Below are 10,079 nucleotides of genomic sequence, written 5' to 3' on the forward strand. Positions count from 1 at the left end.
CAGGAATCCTTTTATTTTTCCACAGAGCATTTAGCACAGAGGGCTTTAATCCTTGGCTGAAGTAGGTACTGTAACAAATTGCTATTCTCTAGCACTTTTCTATTTGCACTGTTTTGAAAAGGGCATAATTCATGACCTTTCTCATCCTTTTTATTTCTCTCCAGTAGCAGAAAGTATTTAATAGCAGCTAATAATCGTTTTATCCATCATACAGATTTCTACGGATGGCTCTGCTTCAAAGAACAGCTTCTGTCATTGAGAAAAGATTCTGCACAAGTAGATTTTGCAAGAATTGAGAATTATTTGCAGTGTAAAGTGATTTATGATCTTTTATTCTCTGGTTTTGAATCCAGGCTACGTTAATACAAGTTCTTCTCTCCTCTTGATAGTAGTACTTACAGCAAAACAAAGATTACCAAGAGAATCCATGGGGTAGCTGACAGACAATGTGCTTTGAAGGCATCAGCTCTGCCTCCTGCTCCAGCTTAGTCCTGAATTTGAATCTCACTGAAACATCTCCATAACTCGCCCTGCTATGTGAGTCTAGAGCAAGACGTTATCCAAGCTGTATATATAAAGTCTGCGAGTGAATGATCTTTTAAGTTAATACGACATCTTATGTCAGATTAAGCCACTGTTTCAGAATTCTAACATAACAAAGTCAGATTATAACAGACTGTCAACTGTTGGTTTTATAACCAACAAACTAGTAGCAGATTTAAGGGAAGACTTAGGTTTTATAACATTATCATTCCTGAAGTGTAATAGCTAAATTCAAACAGGCCTATTTACCAGGCACAGCTTCACAATTAGTTTAAAGTAAAAAAGATTTTCATATAACATTGTTAGATACAGATGTTCTTGACTTTCAGCACTAACAATGTGTAATTACAGAACACCAAGGCCCAGCAACAGCAAACAGGAGTTTCTGGTTTGTAGCACTACTGTCAACCCATTGTTTTTTTAAAAATTTCCTGGGTCAGAATGGTATGTTCCATCCAGACCTAGAAAAGAAAAAAATTCACATAACTTCCCCAGCAATAATTAGGTTTCACAGGAGTTCTGAGAACTAGGAATACCCAAGCAAAGCTCAAAAATAATTTGGCCAAGAGTTGTCGCCTCATACCAATGACGCGCATTACATGTAACAAGATTTCGCATGCTGGCACTTTGAACAGTGTAGCTATTTCCTTTGTACATCTCCCCAGCACTGGTCAAGCCTCAACGGATTTCACTGATTAAATACGCGAGTTTCATGGCTCTAAAAAAAAAAAATCATCCTTACAGAATAAGCAACGTTTATATCATAGTTGGTTGTGTAATCTCATACTCGAACAGTAGTTTACAAGAAGAGCTCGTTTTTGTGTTATGGCCAATTGTATAAGCTGGGGTTGATTTGGCACTTGTCATTCCCTCAAGAGGAAATGCATTGGCAAATACATTACGTCAATACCAGGCTCGTGGACTCGGCATTTCAGTGCTGAGGCACATAAGCTGAAAGACAACTAAAATGCTTAGAAACATGCTTTTAAGGCTAACTCCACTCTGCCCTTGCCTCTTGAAGACAAATGATCAGTTGGAAACTTTTACGTAAGGATTCAGTAAATCTCTCTTAAAATGCCCTGAAGAATTCTGACAAAAGAGCCCACTCCTGTGGATTTCATGTAACATGCCACTTAAAGTCCCCTACTTCTCACGACAAGTCAGCGCTCTGCTGCCCAAGCTCTCAGTTCACTTGGCTTCTCAAGGCAGCCACAACCTCCGTATGCTACAGCAGCTGGTATACAGCCAGACTCCCAACCATCTGACATTACTGCCATACCTAGTATTTCTGTACCAAAAGACAGACATTTAGGCAACAGTCTGTTCGCCCTGTATCAAGATTTACTGTGAATGACTACTGCCTCATCTTCCTCCTGCCCAAAACACAGAGCCAGCTGCTTGTGAGGCTCTGAAGCCATCAGCTCCTTGCACAAGGAGAACACAGCAACAAAGCTACACTAACACAAGGAGCAGGCTGGTCCAGCAAGCTATCTGTTCTGACAGGCATATTTTAACCACTTCAATTTATTTCAAGTGTCTGCTTAGAGGTGGGGGCGGGGGGGAAAAACAACCCCAAACCAAACCAAAACCACCACACAGTTATTTCATAGGGGAGTGACTCGTGTCCTATTACCAATATTCCCAAATCCCCCACACCTCCAAACACTCAGAAATGGTGATTCGATATAAAAGAAAGGATCTTTAAAATGTTTTCCAGAGTCTTCCCACATCCAAGGCTTCAGAGGCTCTTAGTATTTGAAGTATTACTGGAAGCGTTCCATGCAATTCCCTGTGCACAGTTCTAAAAATAGCAAAGGGACACAGTAGTAAGTTTTTGTCTGTATTTGCAAGCCCCTTGTTCCCTCTCAGGAACCACTACTTCCCATTAATGTTGGAATTTTTTTCCAAAAAGAAGCTATTAAAACATTAGAATTTTTTTCAGCAATGCAGTGAGCATCAATAATAATAATACAGCAATAACAAATTTAAATTGATACTCTAGTGATGAATCATGAGTATATTCTGTATATAAATAATAATTGCATTAAAACAGATGCCTTTTGCATCCTCCTTGGATGGCCACACTCTTTTCTGCATCCGTAAGGGCAGGTATGTGTAAGCACAAGGCCGAAGCTAGTCTGATGTCAATAACACAGCACAGTTGTCTTAACTGCAAATTGGTTTTGGAGTTCAGAGTAAATGGCCCCTTAATCCTACTTGCACCACAGGATAAGTTCAGAAGCTCTTGAAATACGTAGTTACGGTCTAGAAAGAATTGGTATTTTGAAGGGAAGCAGTTAAGAACCATTCAAATAAAGATACTGCTTTAACTAAGCAGTTAGGATGGAGATTTAAAAACAAAACCAAAAAAACATTGTGCCTCTTCAAAAAAAACTTAGTAAAACAACATCAATGTTGCTTTAAGAACTGATGAAGCCAGATGATGGCCTTTACAGATCTGCTTGTTGTTAGCTTAAGCTGTGCTACAGTGCTAGAGCAGAATATACATCTCTCCTGACCTTGCCAAAGGTATTATTTTCTTGCCTGACATGCCCCATTTGTCCCATAATCACCCAGGATCACATGAAGCATGACAAGTTGCAAGAAGTCAAAGTAGTACCTAACCCTGCTTCAGATTTTGCTTGTCTGGACACATTAAAACAAAAGCCAAAGCCTTCTCGCATTCTCCTGCTGGAGATCTGGGAAGGAGAAAAAAATAATAAACAAAACTCCCAAAGAACCAGAAACCCCCTGACCAAAGCCAGTCCTACCTTGGCCTCAGTCTCCACAGGTTGCAACATAAACAGCATTTACGGGTGCAAAAAAAGCTTGCAGACACACGCGCCTGACTGCCCAAATATACCCAAATACTTGTTATTAGGCTCAACCTGAAGAAGCTTCCACCCTTTGAGCTAAACCATCACTGAAGTCCCAAGGTCCTTTCCCCTGAGCACTCAGAATAGAAGTTGTCTCCACCTGCTGGCAATGGAGAATTAACACCCAGTTGCCCAAACCACCACAGGCAACCTCGAAAGAGCAAATGTTGCAGGACACGGAGACACGATAAATGTATTCCTTTGGAACACACAGACAGAAAATGGGGTGGGATAATGAGGGCGAGGGAGAAGAGAGAAGAATCACATACTGATTACAAAGGAATTCCTATTCTAGTAGTTAAAAAACGAGGACAGAGACGTGACAATGTAACCAAACATACAATGAAGCTTTTGTCCCTAAACTACTTGGCTTGCGTACAAGGAACAGAGGAACTTGGGTCGGTGGGGACAGGCTGAGGTGGGGGAAGCGCGAGAGGCCGATGTTTGTGAAAAGAAAGTTAAATTGGCTGGTCTGCTTTAAGAAAGACGGTGAAGAAAAAAAAGCAAAAAAGCGCCCTGCTATTGTAGAATCCGCCCACTCGCTTCTGAAGCTCAAAGACCCAGACAGGGATTTACAGCCGGCACTTCTAGGCACTGAATATGAAGCAGAAAACACTCAAAATGCCCAGAGGCAGCTTCTGTGGTCCCAGGAAAGCTTTCAGACTCTACAGGGTTATGGTCCGAGCCATTTTCTTTCAACAAGTTTGCCACTGCTGAGTCAGTCGTTACGCTTGGCACTGCAGACTATGTGCAGACACCTGCACGCCACGATTTTCAGCTCTAGTTAACCAACTGACTTGTTTGACTTTTTATTTCTAAACAAAGTCACACAACTTCCTGGAGAAATACAAAGGTCAAAAGCAGACCAATATAGTCCTACGGCTTAGAAGCCAAAATAATAACAATGCTAAGAAAAAGCTGGTGTTCAGCTGACTGTGAGACCAGGGTGGAGAAACAGCAAGTGCTGAGCAAGGTTTATTTCAAACATTGCCAAGAAGTGTTAGAAAAATCACCGTAAAGCTTCAAAATGTTGGTGATGATTTTAAACTATTATAAAGATGATAAATTCAGTTCAAGTCAAGTATATTACATTTTAGAGTTCACTTAGTATAGGTGAGAAAGGGAGTGCTGAGGCAGAGGTTTCCTTTAGCCTTCTGTTAAAAGCAGTTCAGAAAAGATGCATTTTCTCAGGGTCCACTATATCTGGCTTCTGTTTGTTTCCATGAGTCTATATCCAGCAAGGGTTATACTGAATGAACATATGGGTTTATACACATGTATGCAAGTATAAATAAGGCATCTCATTAAGCCACCTGCTTGCTTTAAAAAGTTATGCAGTTTTGGGTTTGTTTTTTTGCAGGAGTTGTACTGCTGCTAATGCCCCCATACTCAGAGATCAGACTTGTGCTGAACCTAGAAGCGAGGCATGGAAACTTGTTCCAGCTATTGGGTGTTAATAATTTGTTCAGTGATCAATCCAGAAGGAGCATTTGTATCCTTGAGAACAACTTATTACATTAGGTTGGGTTTGGGCAGGTGCTGCTTTTTCTTTACAACTGAAGTACTTTAAAACCTCACCTGCACAGGGATGTTACCAGCACCCAGGGTTTTCCAGCCGCACTGAGTTACAGCCTCTTTCTGCAATACTCCACATCACTGCATTATTGACAAGATCACAGTTCTGGTGCCTGCTGCAGTTCCAGTTGCCCCAGCAACATTAAACCAGGTTATATGAATGCCATCCAAAAAGATGCATGGTAGAACCACACCTTGAAGATGACAGCACATTAAGGGCTCATTTGCATGCCTGGGTTTTGTGGGGCTTTTTTATTTTTTGGTATTTCCTGTTTCATCCTCAACGCCAGAGAATGCAGAGGTAGGCCTACTAACCTTGGAATGCTACTTACTCAAACTGGACTTCTTTTTTCCAGTTTGATGCAATTTTATTGCTAACCAGTATAGGAACGAACCTTGCACACGATCCCAGTCAATCTCCCCCTAAAAATAGAATCCATGCTTGATCATAGCATTTCCCAGAAATAGAAGAAAAAAAATCTGAACAGGCTGCTGATGCAATTATTACTTACTATACTGGAGTCTGAGTAGCTGCCTCATGTTAAATTCAAGTTCCCTGTGGCATGATCCATCTTTCTATTACACGTTTGAACAGTGCTTAGAACAGCAAAGCATCTACAGACGCTAAGAATTATGGAACAATTAATCCATCTTCTTTCCCCCCTGCACAACCCAACCCCCACATTCCCAGTGCTGTCAGATGGAATTTGTTACATTTTTAGCCTAAGGAAATGAGGTTTACACAACCACCCTGTGACAGTTTTACTTAGCCATTTTATTTATTCGTTAGCCATTTAGCAGCCTCAATATACCTCAGAGAGAGATTTCGAAGATACGCAACAAGACTCAAATGAGCATCTTATTAGCAGAGACAGATGAGTACCAAAGGGCTGCAACATGAGCTTAACTACAGTATTAGACACCAGAGAACACACGTAGAGCAGCAGCATGAGGAAACAGTGAGAATTTCGCTACTGAATTTCTCTAGTTTTCCTTTAGCTATATTGAGTTCCTTTGTAAGACTCTAAGGGAGACTATAAAGCGCCATGTTTCTCTCCTCTACACAACTCCTCTAATTAAACACTGATAACATACCCAGGCACGAAGAATTTCATCTTTAACTGTCTGGGTTTATTTGCTGAATGAAGTTTGGACACAAAGAGCAGGCAAACCAAAGAATTCTACCTGCAGACTGAAGTATAATTAATATGTTAAAATCAAAGATACATTTATTAGGACAGTTAGGAAATCATCCCATATAATGTTCCAAGAAGTAGTACTCACGGAACCAGGTTGCACAGATCAGTACCTTGTTTCACTGAACAGGGAAGAAGAGAGAGGAAAGAAGAAAAAACAAAAAAAAGCATCTCCATCTCGTACATAGGAAGAAAAAGAAGTGGATTACAAACAGCTGTCAGAAACATATTCCATAGCAGAAGTGCAGCTATTCTGGCACAAGAGCATGAAAACCTAATAACAAGAAATCAGGGAAGATAGCATGTTTTTACACTGACTGTCATCTCTCAGTTGCTTATCCAAGTTTCACTTGCAGAAGTCAGGGTGAAAAGAAACAGTCAAAGAGCAGCAGCCGGAATGGGGGTTGCATTTGCTTCAAAAGATCTGCATGCAGGAAGAGTTTGCCAGTATCAATATAGTGCAAGCTGGCAGGACTGGAAAGTTAGAAATTAAGTGTGCCTTCATCAGTGATCTGCTATGAACAGACCTACAGACCTGCTAAAATATTTTTAGTTCAACCAATTCCTGCCTTTTTTGGTTCCTCTCGCTCTTCCAGTTTATCCAGTCATGTGCACTTTTCCACTCCCTCTTACTGCCATGTAGTTTTTCAAGTTTGGCTCCAATTACCACTTGTTTCTGCTGCTGAAGCGCTCAGATTTACAGCTTCACTACAAACAGCGCGTACCACAGCTAAGTCTTGCACGTAGCAAGCAATCTTTCAACTGAAGAGAGATTTATACAGCAGGGAACTTATATCCTCCCACTGTGAAGACAAATGTACTCACCAGCTGATACTCGCTCCGACGGCTGAAGGCTTCCTTGATTCCTGAATCCCTCCACAGTGCCCCCAGTGCAGGTACATACAGCTGGAAGGTGGCGGGTTCTATGGGCATTCCAGCTTTGTTTTCAAAAGCCATCAAAAACATTCCATGCTTCTCATTCTCGGTGTACTGCCAAGGGATCCCCAGTTTGTCCCGTGCATCAACCAGAACCCTGCAGCCCTAAAGAATGATTCAGATAAGAAAGTCAGTGACAAAAAGATTAAAGTGTAAAAGAACAAGGACTGAGAAGTACTTGAGGCTTTTTTTTTTTTTTGACACTATTCTGGTGATATTGAATTCAGGAGAGTATTGTAAACATTGTTTATTGCAACATCTCCAACAGAAATAAGACAGAAGGATCTTGCTTGCATAAACAACTTGGCCACAATATATTTATCCAGGTGGAAAAAAATACTAGCAGCAACAGCTAGTGGCAACAAGCAATACTACCAACCCATAACAAAAGTAAACATCAAACGTGTAAGAAAAGTGTCTGGGAACTAATGTATGATCCTCAAAGCTGTAGTTTTAAAAGTAGCATCATGCCTGAAATCATATTCTTTCACCTTTTTATTTGCATTTGGGTTTTAGATACCAAAAAGGACACACTAGCTTTCTCAAGCATTAGATCAGAGGAGCGTTTAAAAAAAAAAAAATATTGTGGAGAGAACATACTATATATTCTGGTGAAGCCAAGCATCCAAAACTGAGCAACCTCAGTCACTTCCAGGGCTCTAAACATCTATCAACTAGTTAAACCTTTAGGTATAACAAGATAGCAACACCAGACGAGCCAGATCCACAAAGCATATTGCTGTGAAGCACCATTTTGACACCATCTACGTGGATGCTACACAGCATCCAACTACCCACACAGCTATCCAACTGTTCTGCAAAGTGTGCTGTCAATGGGCATCTTCCACTGAGACACTTCCATCCAAAAGGTTACCTGCAGTAGCAAAGCCCAGCAGCCAGAGGACCGAAGACACTGCATACATTTCAAGCCACCAGGCTCAGCAAAGCAGGAGCAGTTTTCCATCAGTGGACTCTTTGAGCTTGCCACACATTTGCTAAGAAGTCATGACAGGTAGGTTTTGGTACTCTCATTCTGGAAGGAAAGTGGGCTAGTTCTCAAATTTAACTCAAGATTACTGAGATTGCATTTCACATGTTGCAGTTTTTATGGAAACGTAATTTCATACTCAGGGCAACAAGCCAAACACAGGAGGTTAAGTAACTTTGAAACTTCAGTCTTGAATCTAACTACACCTATACCAAATAGCTTCAGATGGCCAATAGTTACTTCAATAGCAAACACCATTTTAATAATGGATAGATCTGTTAATGCTGGCCTAGCATCTCTGGGACCATCTAATTTGCAAGTAAAATCTGTGGGTTATATTAAGTTTTCTCATTGTGTTGATCTTTTGGTTTTACAGTTTATGAAAACAAATAAAACAAAACCAAAATTCACTTTCCAAAGATTCACACGAACCTCCACGATATTGGACTGATTTTTTTTTTTGGCATACGGTAAGCTATCAGGACTGCACATATGTTTTTTTAACACTTGAACCTTTCACCTCTCCGGTCTTTTAACAGCACCACACAAGAACAGTAACTTTCCCCACGGAAATTAAGATTGGAGAGAGAAGTGAGAAGCAACTTTGTGTGAGTGTCACAGAATAGAAACTCAAAGCAAAGCATCACGGTTGTCACTTGGTGACAGTGTTCCTGAAGTGCAGTTTCCCAAAAATGTAAATATTTATGATTCTCTAGTGATTGTTACTTTATAAAAAGAAAGTAGAGAATGTATCTCCACAATACCATGAAAAGACTAAAACTGACTAAATTTGCAAACTGCTGCTTTAAATACCAGACATAACTATCTAGTAACTCTGTCATACAAACCAGAGCCAACTCTCATTCCTAGCTCCAGAGTTTATCCCTTTATTAACAGAAGCCTTTAGATCTGCATTATTCGAGCAGTGTTAACCAACATAAACATGACAAAAAACCTCACTTATGAAGTCCTGTCTCTGAATTGCAGATGCCCACACAACGTCTCATGAACTTAGACACTTCTGCAAACCCATCGCTTGCACAGAACACCATCCCGGTCCAGTTCAAAGCCAGTGTCAGCTCCCCCCCATCCCCAGAAAAGAACTCTGAGATCTATTTTTCTCAAAACATTGTGGTGACCGAGGCTGGTGGGACACCGCTGTTTCTGGGTGTTTAACGCCAGGTTTGTTTCTGTTCAGCGAGAAGTGTTTGTGAACAGAAACGGTTAATCGGTTCTGCGTGTCAGCCATCTCCCCAGTCTCCCCACAACGGAGCTCCCAGCCCACACAGGCCAGCTCTGACCTTTCACCTGCTTTGGCTCCAGCTCTCTGCAGCCATCCTCCCCAGCCGTCCAGCTCCAGCTTTTCTATCTTAAAACTCTTGGGCTGGTTTAACCCTTACCCATCTCACAACTACCGCAGTCCCTTCAGCAGGGCAGCAGGACAGCGCGATTCCCATTGGGATGCAGCAGCACTGGGACCTCAGTGTATTCCCCCGCTGCTGCCGCTCTGCCTTTTCCTGCTCCCACTGGAGTTACCGAGGATTTCAAGAGACTGTTGTTAAGGAAAGTTTCATCATTTGTTTGGAGAAAATGACAGAACAGACTTTCAATCAAGGGTGTAAAGACTGCTCCAGTCCCAGAATAGTCACTTATCAGCCGGCTGCAGCTCCTTGGAAATGCAGGTTTGACTCTCCTTGGAGCAAGAGAGGGAACTAAACTTCAGCCTCACAGACTCTATGTGAGGGCAGTAACTACTGTAAGGTCACCCACCGTGAGCGCGTAGCATCAGCACCTTCCTCTGACTGCTCTAGAGAAATGGTTGCCACCAAATCACATCCAAAGCCCAGTCTGGGACAAGGTGGCAGATTCAGACATCAGCATTAGCACTGACAAGACACTGACAAGCGAAGGTCAATTTGAAACACTGAATGAAGAACATGAAAAATAGAAAGTGAATTAGCAGGA

General features: G+C 41.5%; 1 protein-coding gene across 1 annotated transcript in view; it reads right to left on the reverse strand.

Moving 5' to 3' along the window:
• GNA12 (guanine nucleotide binding protein (G protein) alpha 12) overlaps positions 1–7,234 on the reverse strand; it is a gene marked incomplete at its 5' end in the record, with an annotated part of 23,817 nt that extends 16,583 nt beyond the window's left edge. Inside the window, 1 exon segment of the mRNA XM_010134313.1 lies at positions 7,016–7,234. Within this exon segment, the coding sequence (XP_010132615.1) occupies positions 7,016–7,234 (219 nt within the window).
• Positions 7,235–10,079: the final 2,845 nt, after the last annotated feature.

Source organism: Buceros rhinoceros, unplaced genomic scaffold (genome assembly GCF_000710305.1).
Source record: "Buceros rhinoceros silvestris isolate BGI_N320 unplaced genomic scaffold, ASM71030v1 scaffold25114, whole genome shotgun sequence".
NCBI classification, from domain to species: domain Eukaryota; kingdom Metazoa; phylum Chordata; class Aves; order Bucerotiformes; family Bucerotidae; genus Buceros; species Buceros rhinoceros.